The sequence below is a fragment of the Oncorhynchus clarkii genome, unplaced genomic scaffold, assembly GCF_045791955.1.
Source record: "Oncorhynchus clarkii lewisi isolate Uvic-CL-2024 unplaced genomic scaffold, UVic_Ocla_1.0 unplaced_contig_8902_pilon_pilon, whole genome shotgun sequence".
NCBI classification, from domain to species: Eukaryota; Metazoa; Chordata; class Actinopteri; order Salmoniformes; family Salmonidae; genus Oncorhynchus; species Oncorhynchus clarkii.
Window position 1 is genome coordinate 132,344 of NW_027260952.1, and position 21,224 is coordinate 153,567.

Below are 21,224 nucleotides of genomic sequence, written 5' to 3' on the forward strand. Positions count from 1 at the left end.
GTCCACCTCTCTGTGTCTCCATAGATCAACACCAAACTAGATAATGTAGCCTAGTTCAACCTCAGTCCACCTCTCTGTGTCTCCATAGATCAACACCAAACTAGATAATGTAGCCTAGTTCAACCTCAGTCCACCTCTCTGTGTCTCCATAGATCAACACCAAATAAGATAATGTAGCCTAGTTCAACCTCAGTCCACCTCTCTGTGTCTCCATAGATCAACACCAAACTAGATAATGTAGCCTAGTCCAACCTCAGTCCACCTCTCTGTGTCTCCATAGATCAACGCCAAACTAGATAATGTAGCCTAGTTAAAACCTCAGTCCACCTCTCTGTGTCTCCATAGATCAACACCAAACTAGATAATGTAGCCTAGTCCAACCTCAGTCCACCTCTCTGTGTCTCCATAGATCAACACCAAACTAGATGATGTAGCCTAGTTCAACCTCAGTCCACCTCTCTGTGTCTCCATAGATCAACACCAAACTAGATAATGTAGCCTAGTTCAACCTCAGTCCACCTCTCTGTATCTCCATAGATCAACACCAAACTAGATAATGTAGCCTAGTCCAACCTCAGTCCACCTCTCTGTGTCTCCATAGATCAACACCAAACTAGATAATGTAGCCTAGTCCAACCTCAGTCCACCTCTCTTTATCTCCATAGATCAACACCAAACTAGATAATGTAGCCTAGTCCAACCTCAGTCCACCTCTCTGTGTCTCCATAGATCAACACCAAACTAGATAATGTAGCCTAGTCCAACAGTCCACCTCTCTGTGTCTCCATAGATCAACACCAAACTAGATAATGTAGCCTAGTCCAACCTCAGTCCACCTCTCTGTGTCTCCATAGATCAACACCAAACTAGATAATGTAGCCTAGTCCAACCTCAGTCCACCTCTCTGTGTCTCCATAGATCAACACCAAACTAGATAATGTAGCCTAGTCCAACAGTCCACCTCTCTGTGTCTCCATAGATCAACACCAAACTAGATAATGTAGCCTAGTTCAACCTCAGTCCACCTCTCTGTATTTCCATAGATCAACACCAAACTAGATAATGTAGCCTAGTTCAACCTCAGTCCACCTCTCTGTGTCTCCATAGATCAACACCAAACTAGATAATGTAGCCTAGTTCAACCTCAGTCCACCTCTCTGTGTCTCCATAGATCAACACCAAACTCGATAATGTAGCCTAGTTCAACCTCAGTCCACCTCTCTGTGTCTCCATAGATCAACACCAAACAAGATAATGTAGCCTAGTCCAACCTCAGTCCACCTCTCTGTGTCTGCATAGATCAACACCAAACTAGATAATGTAGCCTAGTTCAACCTCAGTCCACCTCTCTGTGTCTCCATAGATCAACACCAAACTAGATAATGTAGCCTAGTTCAACCTCAGTCCACCTCTCTGTGTCTCCATAGATCAACACCAAATAAGATAAAGTTGCCTATTTCAACCTCAGTCCACCTCTCTGTGTCTCCATAGATCAACACCAAACTAGATAATGTAGCCTAGTCCAACCTCAGTCCACCTCTCTGTGTCTCCATAGATCAACACCAAACTAGATAATGTAGCCTAGTCCAACCTCAGTCCACCTCTCTGTGTCTCCATAGATCAACACCAAACTAGATAATGTAGCCTAGTCCAACCTCAGTCCACCTCTCTGTGTCTCCATAGATCAACACCAAACTAGATAATGTAGCCTAGTTCAACCTCAGTCCACCTCTCTGTGTCTCCATAGATCAACACCAAACTAGATGATGTAGCCTAGTTCAACCTCAGTCCACCTCTCTGTGTCTCCATAGATCAACACCAAACTAGATAATGTAGCCTAGTTCAACCTCAGTCCACCTCTCTGTATCTCCATAGATCAACACCAAACTAGATAATGTAGCCTAGTCCAACCTCAGTCCACCTCTCTGTGTCTCCATAGATCAACACCAAACTAGATAATGTAGCCTAGTCCAACCTCAGTCCACCTCTCTTTATCTCCATAGATCAACACCAAACTAGATAATGTAGCCTAGTCCAACCTCAGTCCACCTCTCTGTGTCTCCATAGATCAACACCAAACTAGATAATGTAGCCTAGTCCAACAGTCCACCTCTCTGTGTCTCCATAGATCAACACCAAACTAGATAATGTAGCCTAGTCCAACCTCAGTCCACCTCTCTGTGTCTCCATAGATCAACACCAAACTAGATAATGTAGCCTAGTCCAACCTCAGTCCACCTCTCTGTGTCTCCATAGATCAACACCAAACTAGATAATGTAGCCTAGTCCAACAGTCCACCTCTCTGTGTCTCCATAGATCAACACCAAACTAGATAATGTAGCCTAGTCCAACAGTCCACCTCTCTGTGTCTCCATAGATCAACACCAAACTAGATAATGTAGCCTAGTCCAACAGTCCACCTCTCTGTGTCTCCATAGATCAACACCAAACTAGATAATGTAGCCTAGTTCAACCTCAGTCCACCTCTCTGTGTCTCCATAGATCAACACCAAACTAGGTAATGTAGCCTAGTTCAACCTCAGTCCACCTCTCTGTGTCTCCATAGATCAACACCAAACTAGATAATGTAGCCTAGTTCAACCTCAGTCCACCTCTCTGTGTCTCCATAGATCAACACCAAACTAGATAATGTAGCCTAGTTCAACCTCAGTCCACCTCTCTGTGTCTCCATAGATCAACACCAAACTAGATAATGTAGCCTAGTCCAACCTCAGTCCACCTCTCTGTGTCTCCATAGATCAACACCAAACTAGATAATGTAGCCTAGTTCAACCTCAGTCCACCTCTCTGTGTCTCCATAGATCAACACCAAACTAGATAATGTAGCCTAGTCCAACAGTCCACCTCTCTGTGTCTCCATAGATCAACACCAAACTAGATAATGTAGCCTAGTCCAACCTCAGTCCATCTCTCTGTGTCTCCATAGATCAACACCAAACTAGATAATGTAGCCTAGTCCAACCTCAGTCCACCTCTCTGTGTCTCCATAGAGCAACACCAAACTAGATAATGTAGCCTAGTCCAACCTCAGTCCACCTCTCTGTGTCTCCATAGATCAACACCAAACCAGATAACGTAGCCTAGTCCAACCTCAGTCCACCTCTCTGTGTCTCCATAGATCAACACCAAACTAGATAATGTAGCCTAGTCCAACCTCAGTCCACCTCTCTGTGTCTCCATAGATCAACACCAAACTAGATAATGTAGCCTAGTCCAACCTCAGTCCACCTCTCTGTGTCTCCATAGATCAACACCAAACTAGATCCAATTTCAAACTATAGGATTCAAACAAAAAACTAAACCGATCATTTGTATCACTGGACAAGAGGGCTCCACCAATGGCACGCGAGGCCTTTGGGCAGGAGGCGGAGCCTTAGTGGATTGAATCTAGAGGTCATGACAGCTGGATAGGGGTGTCAGACAGATCATCAGATGTGAGAAAGAGCCAAGATGGCGTCGTTGTGAGAGGTAGTGTTTTCTCGCTTGTCAAAGCGACATTGAGGGTTAGGTGGTTAACAGTCTAATATTGGCCATCAATGTTGAAATAAACTAACTAGAACTTGTTTTAGCGACATAGGACAAGTTTAGAGTTTGTTTTTGTCAAGTTTAATGAAAAAACAGGACAGGAAGACAACAGTAGACGGAATATCCAAGTCTCACAGAAGACGACAGGCATGCTAGCTAGCTACAACGAGAGCCAGAGCAGCAACAAGATGCCGCGAGCTCCATCAAGAGAAAGAACAAACCTGACCAGGATGAAATGCTTGTAACCTATTTACCTCAGACCCCAATTAAAAATCCACCGGGGAAAAAAGTGAGAGAGAACATTTCTATGTTTGAACTTTTCTCTGCAATCCAGTCCCTGTCTACTAAACAAGACGCCGTGCTCTCCAACGTGTCCATTATAGAGCGGGCTACCAAAGAAACATCAAAGAATATCGATAATTTGTCAGAAACTGTCAATCAGCTTCACAAAATTGTGAGCGAGAACAAGGAAAAGATTACGTTCCTAGAGAATGAGTTGAAGAAACAAACATAATGAGCTGTGTGAGAATGTAGCTGAAGAATCATAAACATAATGAGCTGTGTGAGAATGAGTTGAAGAAACAAACATAATGAGCTGTGTGAGAATGAGTTGAAGAATCCCAACATAATGAGCTGTGTGAGAATGAGTTGAAGAATCATAAACATAATGAGCTGTGTGAGAATGAGTTGAAGAATCACAACATAATGAGCTGTGTGAGAATGAGTTGAAGAATCATAAACATAATGAGCTGTGTGAGAATGTAGCTGAAGAAACAAACATAATGAGCTGTGTGAGAATGTAGCTGAAGAAACAAACATAATGAGCTGTGTGAGAATGTAGCTGAAGAAACAAACATAATGAGCTGTGTGAGAATTAGCTGAAGAAACAAACATAATGAGCTGTGTGAGAATGTAGCTGAAGAAACAAACATAATGAGCTGTGTGAGAATGTAGCTGAAGAAACAAACATAATGAGCTGTGTGAGAATGAGTTGAAGAAACAAACATAATGAGCTGTGTGAGAATGAGCTGAAGAATCATAAACATAATGAGCTGTGTGAGAATGTAGCTGAAGAATCACAAACATAATGAGCTGTGTGAGAATGAGCTGAAGAATCACAACATAATGAGCTGTGTGAGAATGAGTTGAAGAATCATAAACATAATGAGCTGTGTGAGAATGAGTTGAAGAAACAAACATAATGAGCTGTGTGAGAATGAGCTGAAGAAACAAACATAATGAGCTGTGTGAGAATTAGCTGAAGAAACAAACATAATGAGCTGTGTGAGAATGTAGCTGAAGAAACAAACATAATGAGCTGTGTGAGAATGAGTTGAAGAAACAAACATAATGAGCTGTGTGAGAATGAGCTGAAGAATCATAAACATAATGAGCTGTGTGAGAATGTAGCTGAAGAATCACAAACATAATGAGCTGTGTGAGAATGAGCTGAAGAATCACAACATAATGAGCTGTGTGAGAATGAGTTGAAGAATCATAAACATAATGAGCTGTGTGAGAATGAGTTGAAGAAACAAACATAATGAGCTGTGTGAGAATGAGCTGAAGAAACAAACATAATGAGCTGTGTGAGAATGTAGCTGAAGAAACAAACATAATGAGCTGTGTGAGAATGTAGCTGAAGAAACAAACATAATGAGCTGTGTGAGAATGTAGCTGAAGAAACAAACATAATGAGCTGTGTGAGAATGAGCTGAAGAAACAAACATAATGAGCTGTGTGAGAATGTAGCTGAAGAAACAAACATAATGAGCTGTGTGAGAATGAGTTGAAGAAACAAACATAATGAGCTGTGTGAGAATGTAGCTGAAGAAACAAACATAATGAGCTGTGTGAGAATGAGCTGAAGAAACAAACATAATGAGCTGTGTGAGAATGTAGCTGAAGAAACAAACATAATGAGCTGTGTGAGAATGAGCTGAAGAAACAAACATAATGAGCTGTGTGAGAATGAGCTGAAGAATCCCAACATAATGAGCTGTGTGAGAATGAGCTGAAGAATCCCAACATAATGAGCTGTGTGAGAATGAGTTGAAGAATCACAACATAATGAGCTGTGTGAGAATGAGTTGAAGAATCATAAACATAATGAGCTGTGTGAGAATGAGTTGAAGAAACAAACATAATGAGCTGTGTGAGAATGAGCTGAAGAAACAAACATAATGAGCTGTGTGAGAATGTAGCTGAAGAAACAAACATAATGAGCTGTGTGAGAATGTAGCTGAAGAAACAAACATAATGAGCTGTGTGAGAATGTAGCTGAAGAAACAAACATAATGAGCTGTGTGAGAATGAGCTGAAGAAACAAACATAATGAGCTGTGTGAGAATGTAGCTGAAGAAACAAACATAATGAGCTGTGTGAGAATGAGTTGAAGAAACAAACATAATGAGCTGTGTGAGAATGTAGCTGAAGAAACAAACATAATGAGCTGTGTGAGAATGAGCTGAAGAAACAAACATAATGAGCTGTGTGAGAATGTAGCTGAAGAAACAAACATAATGAGCTGTGTGAGAATGAGTTGAAGAAACAAACATAATGAGCTGTGTGAGAATGTAGCTGAAGAAACAAACATAATGAGCTGTGTGAGAATGAGCTGAAGAAACAAACATAATGAGCTGTGTGAGAATGAGCTGAAGAAACAAACATAATGAGCTGTGTGAGAATGAGTTGAAGAAACAAACATAATGAGCTGTGTGAGAATGAGCTGAAGAAACAAACATAATGAGCTGTGTGAGAATGAGCTGAAGAAACAAACATAATGAGCTGTGTGAGAATGTAGCTGAACTTCAAAGGTACTCTCGCAGGTGGCATCTGAAAATCCAAGGTGTAAAAGAGATAGAGGGAGAGGATATTAGAGAAGCAGTCATTAATATCCTGGGAAAGGTGTCTCCGTGCATCAAAGACAAGCTGAGAGACGTGATCGACTTGGGAAACGAAGATCTGAAGGACCCCCTCGCAATATCATCTTGCGCTTAACTATGCGCCATTGCAGGGACATCATCTGGAGAATGGCCCAGGGGAACACTTACAGGGACATCATCTGGAGGCCCAGGGGAACACTTACAGCAGGGGTGTCAAAGTCAAATGGACGGAGGGCCAAATAAAAAAATCAGCTACAAGACGAGGGCCGGACTGTTCGAATGTTCATTGAAAAATTTTTAAATGACGCATATAGTCTAGTGAACCTAATTGAACCTACTGAAAACCTAACAAATATATTACAATATGATCAGATAAATAAAGCAATATTTTCTTATGGCTCTGTCAGTAATCTTTAATTTTCAACAGACACAAAAGACAAATTTCCTTTATATAAATATCCCCATAACATGAACATTAAATGAAAGAAACCGGTATTCAAGGCACCATCAGTAGACTATATTTTCTATTTTAGCAAAAGTGGGCTAAATTTACTTCAAAGAAAAAACAATAATAGCAATTTTCTATCATCCACTCAACTGAAATATTTTTAAAATATAATTGGATTGAAATACAAAAAAATAAAGTGCAAAAATCTATTAATCAAAAACAACACTTTGTTTAAGGAGAAGTAACATGCAGTGAAAACAAATATTAAATTTTAACTTTTAAACTTGAACTGAGTAAAAACTCTAAATATGTGATTGCACAGTAATGTTCACTTGTTTGAGGTTGAGGGTGATACTTGGTGGTGTCCCATCTTTTCCACAAGTTCATCAATGTTCGGGGTAAGGCTCTGAGCTGAAAAAATCCTCAGAATTGGGTGGTGGTGTTCAGCAGTAAGTCGACTTCTGTGTGATGTTTTGTTCAGGTTCATCAAAGAAAACAGTTGTTCACACAGGTATGTGCTGCCAAACATAGACAACGTTTGAGCAGCCTGGATGCGCAGCTGGGGCATTGTGCCGGGGAGGAAACGGGCGAACTCCGCAGCACCCACTGCCGCATATTTTGCTCTCAGTGCATCATTGCATTGGAGGTCAATCAACTCCATTTGGAGGTTTGGTGGTGAGCTTTCCACGTCAACAGCAAATGGGTTACCGAGCAGTTCCAACCTGCTTTTTTGTGCTTCAAAGTCAGCAAATCGGCGTCGAAAGTCAGCGGCAAGCATACCTATTTTATCAGCCAACTGTGTGCTCGGGAACGCACTGGTAGAGAGCTTCTCTTTCATGGTCTGGCAGCTGGGAAAGTGGCTCAAATTTTCTTTCCGCATCTGCGTCTCCCACAGAGTCAGTTTGGTTTTAAATGCCTTCACTGTACTGTACATATCAGAGATGACACGATCCCGACCCTGCAGCTGCAAGTTTATTGCATTCAGATGACTCGTAATGTCACACAGAAAAGCCATTTCACACAGAAACATTTCGTCTCGGAGTTGTGTTGTGTCTTTCCCTTTGCTGTCCAAGAACAGACAAATCTCCTCACGAAGCTCGAAACATCTTTGAAGCACCTTTCCCTGGCTTAGCCATCGCACCTCTGTGTGATAAGGCAAATCACCATGCTCCGTTTCTAACTCCGTCAGAAATGCCTTGAACTGGCGGTGATTCAAACCTTTGGCTCTGATAAAGTTAACTGTGCGCGTGATGATGCTCATTACATGCTCCATTTTCAAGGCTTTACCGCACAACGCTTCCTGGTGTATGATACAATGATAAGCTGTCAGCTCACCTGTCGCGTTTTCCTCTTGCATCTTTTCCCGTATCTTCGCCACCAGTCCGCTCCTGTGTCCACACATCGCAGGTGCTCTGTCGGTTGTCAAACCCACGAGTTTTTCCCAAGGCAGCTCCATCTCATTTACACATCTTGACACCTCTTCATACAAATCATGCCCCGTAGTTGTGCCATGCATAGGACGTAAAGCCAAAAACTCCTCTGTCACGCTTAGGTTGGAGTCCACTCCGCGGATGAAAATTGACAACTGGGCAATGTCAGAAATGTCGGTGCTCTCATCCACAGCCAAGGAATATGCAATAAAATCTTTTCCCTTTTTCACAAGCTGCTCTTTTAGATTGATGGACAACTGGTCTACTCTCTCGGCAATGGTGTTTCTGCTCAGACTCACATTTAAAAAGAGTTGCCTTTTTTCTGGGCAAACTTCGTCACAAACTTTAATCATGCAGTTTTTGATGAAATCCCCCTCCGTAAATGGCCGGGCTGATTTAGCGATCTCTTCTGCCAAAATAAAACTGGCCTTGACAGCAGCCTGGCCTTGTGATTTGGCTTTTTTGAACAGAGCCTGTCGAGATTTGAGGCCTCGTTTTAATTCCTCTGCCTTTTGTAGCCTTTGTTCCATGTCCATATTCTTGTTTTTGTCCGCGTGTTTCGTTTCATAATGTCGTCTCAGATTATACTCTTTCAGTACCGCCACACTTTCTCCACACAGAAGACACACAGGTTTTCCAGCTACCTTCGTGAACATATACTCCGACTCCCACCTTGTTTGAAACCCCCGGTTCTCAGTATCCACCTTCCGTTTTGCCATTTTTGATGGGTATCTGAAAGTTAATTTTACTGTGATGCTGACGACTGCTGTGCCAATAAATATTGAAATGAAGCAGCCTACTGCTCGGTGCGTCACCTTTGCATTGTGGGAAATGTAGTATTGGTGCGTGTAAAAGATCTGCGGGCTGCCGGCTTGCTGCGGGCCGGTTCTAATAATAAATCAAGATCATCCCAGGGGCCGTAAAAAACCTTCTTGCGGGCCGGATGTGGCCCGCGGGCCTTGACTCTGACATATGTGACTTACAGGGACATCATCTGGAGGCCCAGAGGAACACTTACAGGGACATCATCTGGAGGCCCAGGGGAACACTTACAGGGACATCATCTGGAGAATGGCCAAGGAGAACACTTACAGGGACATCATCTGGAGAATGGCCAAGGAGAACACTTACAGGGACTTCATCTGGAGAATGGCCAAGGGGAACACTTACAGGGACATCATCTGGAGAATGGCCAAGGAGAACACTTACAGGGACATCATCTGGAGGCCCAGGGGAACACTTACAGGGACATCATCTGGAGGCCAAGGGGAACACTTACAGGGACATCATCTGGAGGCCAAGGGGAACACTTACAGGGACATCATCTGGAGAATGGCCAAGGAGAACACTTACAGGGACTTCATCTGGAGAATGGCCAAGGAGAACACTTACAGGGACTTCATCTGGAGAATGGCCCAGGGGAACACTTACAGGGACTTAATCTGGAGAATGGCCAAGGGGAACACTTACAGGGACATCATCTGGAGAATGGCCCAGGGGAACACTTACAGGGACTTCATCTGGAGAATGGCCAAGGAGAACACTTACAGGGACATCATCTGGAGGCCCAGGGGAACACTTACAGGGACTTCATCTGGAGAATGGCCCAGGGGAACACTTACAGGGACTTCATCTGGAGAATGGCCCAGGGGAACACTTACAGGGACTTCATCTGGAGGCCAAGGAGAACACTTACAGGGACATCATCTGGAGGCCCAGGGGAACACTTACAGGGACATCATCTGGAGGCCCAGGGGAACACTTACAGGGACATCATCTGGAGGCCAAGGGGAACACTTACAGGGACATCATCTGGAGGCCCAGGGGAACACTTACAGGGACATCATCTGGAGAATGGCCCAGGGGAACACTTACAGGGACATCATCTGGAGAATGGCCCAGGGGAACACTTACAGGGACTTAATCTGGAGAATGGCCAAGGGGAACACTTACAGGGACTTCATCTGGAGAATGGCCCAGGGGAACACTTACAGGGACTTCATCTGGAGAATGGCCAAGGGGAACACTTACAGGGACATCATCTGGAGAATGGCCAAGGAGAACACTTACAGGGACATCATCTGGAGGCCCAGGGGAACACTTACAGGGACATCATCTGGAGAATGGCCAAGGAGAACACTTACAGGGACATCATCTGGAGAATGGCCCAGGGGAACACTTACAGGGGCATCATCTGGAGAATGGCCAAGGAGAACACTTACAGGGACATCATCTGGAGGCCCAGGGGAACACTTACAGGGACATCATCTGGAGGCCCAGGGGAACACTTACAGGGACTTCATCTGGAGAATGGCCAAGGAGAACACTTACAGGGACTTCATCTGGAGAATGGCCAAGGAGAACACTTACAGGGACTTCATCTGGAGAATGGCCAAGGAGAACACTTACAGGGACATCATCTGGAGAATGGCCCAGGGGAACAAGTTTCTGGACGAGAAGAAGCTCCGCATCAAAGAGGTTCTGATAGCGCAGGATCAGACTGCCAGGGAGAAACTGTGGCCGCTTATACAGAAGGCACAACGAGAGGGAAAGAAGGCTGGGTTCAAGGGCCCACGCGCGTTTATCCAAGGAAGAATGATTACTGGGTAACTCTGTTGACATGAACCATACTGGAACTGTGAGTACTGCCAAGACTACATTTAATGTACTGCCATGAGTTAATGCACCGTGCGAACTACAATTTATGAACACTTGCCAACTAACAAAGGGGGAAAAAGAGATGTGTTATTCTGTTAACCACCGCTACCTCAGCTGAGGGTAGTTTTCCGTCAGAGTAATCCTCTGCTTCAATGTTTGTTTTATTGTTCACGTTACTACTTTGTTTTCAACTCACTCAATATCGTTAGTCTGAATGCTCGGGGTTTGAGAGATCTTACTAAAAGGAAAGCCTTATTTTTTATCTAGTAAAAGCAGTAACGCAGATTTTGTCCTTCTTCAGGAAACTCATTCGTGTGAAAGTGATTTGAGATGTTGTAAATCACAATGGGGAGACACATGGCCTATTTCAGTCATGGATCAAATCATTCTGCTGGTGTTTTGACACTTATTCACAAGTTTAAAGGTGACGTTCTAGAATCCACATATTCACAAGTTTAAAGGTGACGTTCTAGAATCCACATCTTCACAGTTTAAAGGTGACGTTCTAGAATCCACATATTCAAAAGTTTAAAGGTGACGTTCTAGAATCCACATCTTCACAGTTTAAAGGTGACGTTCTAGAATCCACATCTTCACAGTTTAAAGGTGACGTTCTAGAATCCACATATTCAAAAGTTTAAAGGTGATGTTCTAGAATCCACATCTTCACGGTTTAAAGGTGACGTTCTAGAATCCACATATTCACAAGTTTAAAGGTGACGTTCTAGAATCCACATATTCACAGTTTAAAGGTGACGTTCTAGAATCCACATCTTCACAGTTTAAAGGTGACGTTCTAGAATCCACATCTTCACAGTTTAAAGGTGACATTCTAGAATCCACATCTTCACAGTTTAAAGGTGACGTTCTAGAATCCACATCTTCACAGTTTAAAGGTGACGTTCTAGAATCCACATATTCACAAGTTTAAAGGTGACATTCTAGAATCCACAACTTCACAGGACGGGAGATGGGTCATAGTAACTGTTAAACTTGACAATGCTATTTTCATCATCTGTAATGTGTATGGACATAACTCACATGCTCCTAATAAGACCATTTTTACCCAATTTACCAGAAAAGTACAGGATTTAAACAACATATACTCGCTTTTCTAATAATTTCCGGGGATTTTAATGAAACACCTGATGCATCTGCTGATCGTTTTCCTCCTAGAACGAGTCAAAGCCCTCAAAAATAGTAACATTAACATTACCACGCCTGGCATTATTTCAATCCGGATGCTAAGGGTTATACCCACAAAACAGATTCCTAATTCACCCGTTTTGTTAGAATTTGTTATAGCTGTAGATCATCAGTTGGCCCCTTTTCTGATCATCACTTGATTTCCCTGAATTTACAAGCTACTAAAAAAATCTAAAAGGTACTCGAGGATATTGGAAATTAAACAACACACTTCTTAAAGATCCTATTGTCATTGGAAACATCAAATCGTTAGCCAAAGATATTTTTTACAAGAAAAGACATGTGTCATGGAAGTAGATGGGAATTTTTCAAATGTAAAGTCAGAGTCATTAAATGTGCCAAAGAGCTGATTGCACTTAAAAAGAACCTTAGAGAAAAATAGTGGATGAGCAAGCTTGATAGTTTTCTAAAGAAAGATCATCTATCTCAAGAAGAAGAGTCTGTATTTAAATCTTTACAACTAGAATTATAACTGCTTTACACAGATCAAAGAGGGCCTTTGTCAGGTCAAGAGCCAAATGGAGTGAAGAGGGGAAAGAAACACTGGTTACTTGAAAAGAGAAACTACAGAAGAAAATCTATAACTGCACTCAAAATGAATGATGTGTTATGCAAAGATCCCATTACAATGTCAACATTTGTCAATTCCTTTTATGAAAACCTTCACAACTCACAATTTCAGGAAGATGGTTATGTCCCTGTAATTGAGGATGATTTCCACTCAGTTTGCGATTCACCTGTGTCAATTGAAGAAATTAGAGAGGCTCTGAATTCAATGAAAAAGGGGGAATCACCTGGCCCTGATGGCCTGACAGTTGAATTCTATAGACAGTTTTGGGAGTTACTAGAAGACCCGATTTTTTAAATGTGTTTCAAGATTGCATTGAAAATGGGGAAATGGTCTCCACTATGAAACAGGGCCTTATTTCACTGATCCCGAAGCCCGATAAAGACCCTTCTCTCATTGATAATTGGAGACCAATTACGTTATTAAATATTGATTGCTCTGGTTTATGCCAAAAGATTAAACCGTCTGGCTTCGGTGAAAATGTTATCAAAGTCATTTGCATGTTTTACAAAGATATAAATAGTTCTGTGTTACTGAATCTTTTGGATGTACTAAGGTTTAGTATCAACAGAAGTGTACGACAGGGATGCCCGATTTCGCCATTTTGGTTCATTTTGGTTGTGGAACTTCTATCTCTAGATATTCTGAATAATGCAAATCTGTATGGCTTAACCATTTTTAACAGAGAAATCAACATGCTCCAACTGGCTGATGATACTACTCTTTTCTTAAGAGACAAACACCAGGTTGTCCTTAATGCTATTACTGCATTCTCTATTGCATTAGGATTCAAACTGAATGTTTCTAAATGTGAAATCTTATGTTCATATGACTCTGATGATAAAGAATTAGAAAATATTCCTGTAAAGGACTGTGTTAAATATTTAGGAATACATCTGTCAGACAACATAGGAATTTCTCTCCTAAAATTAAGAAAACAAAAAATATATTTTATAATTGGCTCCAAAGGGCTCTTTCTATACTTGGGAGAGTGATTCTGTCCAAGGCAGAGGGACTTTGTGTACCCCTCATTATATTTATTTGTAAATCCCTCTACTTGTAAAGAGATCAACAAGACCTTTCTTGACTTCATCTGGAAAAATAAGTCTCACAAACTAAAAGAGTCAGTCCTCCCTAATAAAAGAGCTGAAGGAGGTCTGGAAGTGTTGGATTTTGTTGACACTTTCAAGATCAACTGGTTGAAAATGTGTTTGAACGATACTCATTCAATACGGTATTTCATTACAAATAATGTGTTTAATAAGTTGGGAGGTCTTCAATTTTTACTGAAATTTAAATATATTTCTGGAAGATTACCCGCTAAATTGTCTGGGTTTCACCAACAAGCTTTAATGGCCTGGAAAATATGTTTCCTGGACAGTTTTTCCCCACATAAAGCTCTTTTGTGGAATAATTCAGACATAACTATAAGGAATAAGTCATTGTTCTACCCCAGCTGACATGAGAGGAATATTGACTTTGTTCTTGATGTTTTTGACAACAGGGGTAATATTCTCACATATGAACAGTTTATAACATTGAAAGAGTTTCCAATACCTTTCAGAGAGTTTATTTCTGTGATCAAAGCCGTTCCCAGTGGTCTAACTACACGAATGAAAACTCATCTTATCTTTGGTGATGATCACAAAGCTTATCCAGAACTCAGATTGGAAGGCGTGGGCTTACTTGAGAAATCTTGTTGTAATAAATATATAAGACAAATTCACCATTCACAGAACCAACTTACGCCTAGAGGAAAATGTTTATGACACATGCTTATTCCTGACATTGTCTGGAAAAAAAGCTTGGTTAAAACCTCTCTGGGATTTGTGGGACGATAGCGTCCCACCTCGCGAACAGCCAGTGAAATTGCATGGCGCCAAATTCAAAACAACAGAAATGTCATAATTTAAATTCCTCAAACATACAAGTATTATACACCATTTTAAAGATAAACTTCTTGTTAATCCAGCCACAGTGTCTGATTTCAAAAAGGCTTTACGGCGAAAGCACACCTTGCGATTATGTTTGGTCAGCGCCACAGAAAACCATACAGCCATTTTCCAAAGAAGGAGAGGTGTCACAAAAGACAGAAATAGAGTTAAAATTAATCACTAACCTTTGATGATCTTCACCGGATGGCACTCCCAGGACTCCATGTTAGACAATAAATGTGTGTTTTGTTCGATAAAGTTCCTCTTTATGTCCAAAAACCTCATTTGAAATTGGTGTGTTATGTTCAGAAATGCATTGTCTCAAACAAACATCCAGTGAAAGTGCAGAAAGCCACATCAAATTACAGAAATACTCATAATAAACATTGATGAAAGATGCAAGTGTTAAACATACGATTAAAGATAAACTTCTCCTTAATGAAACCATACAGCCATTTTCCAACCAAGGAGAGGTGTCACAAAAGTCAGAAATAGCGTTAAAATTAATCACTTACCTTTGATGATCTTCATCTGATGGCACTCCCAGGTCTCCATGTTCGACAATAAATGTTCGATAAAGTTAATCTTTATATCCAAATACCTCCTTTTTGTTTGCGCGTTTAGTTCACTAATCCAAATGCACAAGGCGCGGGCACTAAGTCCAGACGAAAAGTCCAAAAAGTTCCTTTACAGTTCGTAGAAACATGTCAAATGATGTATATAATCAATCTTTACGATGTTTTTATCATAAATCTTCAATAATATTCCAAATGGACAATTCCTTTCTCATTAGAAAGGAAAAGGAACGGAGCTCGCGCTCATGGCCGCACGCGAGACGTAGCTAAAGGCTTTCAGCCAGACCACTGTTTGAAACAGCTCTTATTCACTCCCCTTTCACAGTAGAAGCCGGAAACAAGGTTCTAAATACTGTTGACATCTAGTGGAAGCCTTAGGAAGTGCAATATGACCCCAAAGGCACTGTATATTTGATAGGCAATCACTTAAAAAAACTACAAACCTCAGATTTCCCACTTCCTGGTTGGATTTTTCTCAGGTTTTTGCCTGCCATATGAGTTATGTTATACTCACAGACATTATTTTAACAGTTTTGGAAACTTTAGAGTGTTTTCTATGCATATTTTAGCTTCTGGGCCTGAGCAGCAGGCAGTTTACTCTGGGCACCTTATTCATCCAAGCTACTCAATACTGCCCCCTGTTCCCAAATAAGTTTTAAGGCCTTACAAAATATTGTATACCAGACAAATTTAAGGAAGTGCATTTCAAAATTCTACATAAGATACATCCATGTAATTCTACGTTGTCCGAATGTGTGGCTATTGATGATGTCTGCGTCTTCTGTAAAAAAAGAAGGTGAGAATCTGACTTGTTCTTTGAATGTTTGCAGAATACTTATTTACCATTATGAACACTACCCATGTTTTACATGGAGGATATAATATGTTACCATTATGAACACTACCCATGTTTTACATGGAGGATATAATATGTTACCATTATGAACACTACCCATGTTTTACATGAAGGATATAATATGTTACCATTATGAACACTACCCATGTTTTTGACATGAAGGATATAATATGTTACTATTGCAATGATAACAAGACCATTGCATTTTTTTTAAATTCTTGTTTCCAAATACTTTATACACGAGCAAAAATTCCAGAATTCTATAACAAAATGACACATATTTTTGATTGAATATAATTATCTGGTTAATACATTATCCCCAGTTAATAACAACAAGAACAACATCTTCCTGAATCATTATAATAAGATGTTTTCAGCGTTAATACTACAATTATAATTATTTTAATTATTATATTGATATTTTTGGTATGTTTTAGTATTTTCTTGTTAATTCCTGTGTTTTGTTTTGTATTATGAATAAAATAATAATAATAAATAAATATTACAGAAACCAGAAGATTTGTGAACTACAAAAAAATAAAATAATATTAAAATAAACAGATCATCAGATGTGTTGTGGGAAGGGGGGATAGACACACACACACACGCACGCACGCACACGCACACACACACACACACACACACACAAACAACATGCACAAACAACACACACGCACACAAATAACACACACACACACACATACACACAACCAACACACACCCAGACGCGAACAACACAGACAACACACAGACACGAACAACACACACACGAACAACACACGGACAACAAGCAAACAACACACACACAAACAACAAGCAAACAACACACACACAAACAACACACACACGAACAACAAGCAAACAACACACACACAAACAACACACAAACAACACACACACGAACAACACACAAACAGCACACACACGAACAACACACACAGGGAAATCATGTGATATGAATATGATACAGTACAAGGAAGCCTTTTGGAGCACAGAGCAGTACCAGAATATTGGCCAGATCTCCTTTCTATTCCTTTGAGGGTTTCTTCCATATCACTGGTCTCTTTCATGTTTCTTAAATCATGCTGGCTTGAACACAGCATTTCTGTTGCTACTTTTTATTTATGTTATTATAAATGGCCCATTAATGAATTAATGGCTCACTCTATGCTATGTGTGTGTGTGCATGTGTGTAGTAGTATTTTTCATTATTACTAGAAATAAAGGATTTCAGCATTTAATTACTCTCAATGAAATGACATAGTAAAATATATATATACAGAACCAGTCACAAGGTTGGACACCTCCTCATTCCAGGGTTTTTATTTTTATTTTTACTATGTATCTACATTGTAGAATATTGGTGAAGACATCAGAACTATGAAATAACACATTTGTAATCATGTAGTAACCAAAAAAAGTGTTAAACAAATCAAAATATATTTTATATTTGAGATTCTTCAAAGTAGCCACCCTTTGCCTTGATGACAGCTTTGCACACTCCGGGAGATTTATTTTGATTTTTTATTCTACAATGTTGAAAATAGTAAAAATAAAGTAAAACCCTGGAATTAGTAGATGTGTCCATATATTATTTTGTAGTTCTTATTACCTGGAATTTCAGGGTCAAATGAATAAGGGTGCTCTCGAGCAGCTAGATGTTCTTCACCACTCGGACATCAGATTTGCCACCAATGCTCCTCAATTAAAGGACACATCACTGCACTATATATATATATATTTTAAATTGAACCTTTATTTAACTAGGCAAGAACAAATTATTATTTACAATGATGGCCTACACCGGCCAAACCCGGACAACGCTGGGCCAATTGTCTGCCACTCTATGGGCCTCCCAATCCCGGCTGTTTGTGAGGCCTACAGTGACGTGTCAAGCACTAAAATACAGTGCCTCAGACCGCTGCGCCACCCGGGAGCCCTATAAACTATACTCTTCTCTAAACTGGTCATCTCTGGAGACCCGTTGCAAGACCCACTGGTTGATACTATTTATAAAACACTCTTACTGTAGGCCTCACTCCCCCCTACTGTAGGCCTCACTCCCCCCTACTGTAGGCCTCACTCCCCCCTACTGTAGGCCTCACTCCCCCCTACTGTAGGCCTCACTCCCCCCTACTGTAGGCCTCACTCCCCCCTACTGTAGGCCTCACTCCCCCCTACTGTAGGCCTCACTCCCCCCTACTGTAGGCCTCACTCCCCCCTACTGTAGGCCTCACTCCCCCCTACTGTAGGCCTCACTCCCCCCTACTGTAGGCCTCACTCCCCCCTACTGTAGGCCTCACTACCCCCTACTGTAGGCCTCACTCCCCCCTACTGTAGGCCTCACTACCCCCTACTGTAGGCCTCACTACCCCCTACTGTAGGCCTCACTACCCCCTACTGTAGGCCTCACTCCCCCCTACTGTAGGCCTCACTCCCCCTACTGTAGGCCTCACTACCCCCTACTGTAGGCCTCACTACCCCCTACTGTAGGCCTCACTCCCCCTACTGTAGGCCTCACTCCCCTTACTGTAGGCCTCACTCCCCTTACTGTAGGCCTCACTACCCCCTACTGTAGGCCTCACTACCCCCTACTGTAGGCCTCACTCCCCCCTACTGTAGGCCTCACTCCCCCTACTGTAGGCCTCACTCCCCTTACTGTAGGCCTCACTACCCCCTACTGTAGGCCTCACTCCCCCCTACTGTAGGCCTCACTCCCCCTACTGTAGGCCTCACTCCCCTTACTGTAGGCCTCACTCCCCCCTACTGTAGGCCTCACTCCCCCTACTGTAGGCCTCACTCCCCCTCACTCCCCCTACTGTAGGCCTCACTCCCCCCTACTGTAGGCCTCACTCCCCTCTACTGTAGGCCTCACTCCCCCCTACTGTAGGCCTCACTCCCCCCTACTGTAGGCCTCACTCCCCTCTACTGTAGGCCTCACTCCCCCCTACTGTAGGCCTCACTCCCCCTACTGTAGGCTTCACTCCCCTTACTGTAGGCCTCACTCCCCCCTACTGTAGGCATCACTCCCACTACTGTAGGCCTCACTCCCCCCTACTGTAGGCCTCACTCCCCCCTACTGTAGGCCTCTCTCCCCCTACTGTAGGCCTCTCTCCCCCTACTGTAGGCCTCACTCCCCCTACTGTAGGCCTCACTCCCCCCTACTGTAGGCCTCACTCCCCCTACTGTAGACCTCACTCCCCCCTACTGTAGGCCTCACTCCCCCTACTGTAGGCCTCACTCCCCTCTACTGTAGGCCTCACTCCCTCTACTGTAGGCCTCACTCCCTCTACTGTAGGCCTCACTCCCCCTACTGTAGGCCTCACTCCCTCTACTGTAGGCCTCACTCCCCCTACTGTAGGCCTCACTCCCCCTACTGTAGGCCTCACTCCCTCTACTGTAGGCCTCACTCCCTCTACTGTAGGCCTCACTCCCTCTACTGCAGCCCTCATCCTCCACATACAACATCCGTTCTGCCAGTCACATTCTGTTAAAGGTCCTCAAAGCACACACATCTCTGGGTCGCTCCTCTAGTGACTGGAACGAGCTGCAAAAACACTCAAACTGATCAGTTTTATCTCCATCTCTTCATTCAAAGACTCAGTCATGGACACTCTTACTGACAGTTGTGGCTGCTTTGTGTAATATACTGTATTGTTGTCTCTACCTTCTCTACCTTCTTGCCCTTTGTGCTGTTGTCTGAATAGTTGCCCAATAATGTTTGTACCATGTTTTGTGCTGCTACCATGTTGTTGTCATGTTGTGTTGCTACCATGCTGTGTTATGTGTTGCTACCATGCTGTGTTATGTGTTGCTACCATGCTGTGTTATGTGTTGCTACCATGCTGTGTTATGTGTTGCTACCATGCTGTGTTATGTGTTGCTACCATGCTGTGTTATGTGTTGCTACCATGCTGTGTTATGTGTTGCTACCATGCTGTTATGTGTTGCTACCATGCTGTGTTATGTGTTGCTACCATGCTGTGTTATGTGTTGCTGCCATGCTGTGTTATGTGTTGCTGCCATGCTATGCTGTTGTCTTAGGTCTCTCTTTATGTAGGATTGTGGTGTCTCTCTGATCATGATGTGTGATTTGTCCTATATTTTGTTTCCTCTTTTGGTAGGCCGTCATTGTAAATAATACTTTTTTCTTTACTGATTGGCCTAGTTAAATAAAGTGTAAATTAATAAAATTTAAAATTTAAAAAATGAAGGATCCGTTAACAGAATTACCTATATTTATCTTGAAAAAGGTTGCTAATGATTCAAATTATAGGCTTTGTTTACATGATTACTTTCATCTGAATCAGTTATGATTTCGGAGGAAAGGCTATTAAAGCCAGAAATGAGGACAATAGACCAACTATCGGACTACCTTTATGGCTGAACCGAACTGGGGGGGGGGGGGGGGAGAAAGAGAGAGAGAGAGAGAGAGAGAGAGGGAGAGAAAGAGAGGAGGAGGAGGAGGGGATAGCCTAAGAGGAAGGAAACGGCGAGGGCTTCATCAACAGACAGGGGAGTCTCTTGTCAGGCTGATAGAAGGCTGGCTATATCAAATGAAAGCCTGACACGGGATACGCCACGGAAATCTCTCTGGCTGAGATAACCTCGTCGACGTTTACAGAAAATCATTCCAGCGGCTGGAGATCCAGATGTTTACGTAAAACAAGCTGTCAATCGTATTCGTGGAACTGGAACTTTCATCGCATTTTGATTCTCTCTGTGCTGCTTGGGGGGGTGGCTACAACGGTGCCACATTTAACTCGTTTGCGTCACGCTTTGGAGTTTCCTCCCTGGTTAGACATTTGGCGTTTGCTGAGGTTTTGAGACCAAAACCGAAATTCCAGACCATTTTTGGCTGGTGGGCTAAAACTGCGTTCTCCGATGGGTTACATTTGTACATTTGTTTGATCCTGGGGTGTGCGCTGCGCGATGGCCGCGTCGGGCGGACGGAAGAGCGAGAAGTTGGACGAGGCACAGGCGTTGGCCCGGAGCTGCGCGGGGAGACCGGACTTTCTCCCGTGCGACGGACTGTCCATCTGCGCAACACACAGCCACGGGAAGTGCTTCAAGCTCCACTGGTGCTGCCACTTGGGATGGTGTCACTGTGAGTAGCC

The 21,224-nt window shown here is 42.5% G+C and overlaps 1 protein-coding gene across 2 annotated transcripts in view; it reads left to right on the forward strand.

Annotated features, from left to right (window-relative positions):
* The first annotated feature begins 20,916 nt into the window (after nt 1–20,916).
* The window catches only part of LOC139402504 (UPF0524 protein C3orf70 homolog A-like), a 40,638-nt gene continuing 40,330 nt past the window's right edge, over nt 20,917–21,224 (forward strand). The window contains exon 1 of one of the 2 annotated variants that reach the window (XR_011633255.1): nt 20,917–21,214. Coding sequence is in view for 1 of the 2 variants with exons in the window: in XM_071146492.1 (XP_071002593.1) it covers nt 21,040–21,214 (175 nt within the window). In the remaining variant the exon portion in view is untranslated. The remainder of the gene's footprint in view (nt 21,215–21,224) is intronic. The other variant, XM_071146492.1, reaches the window with a different exon arrangement.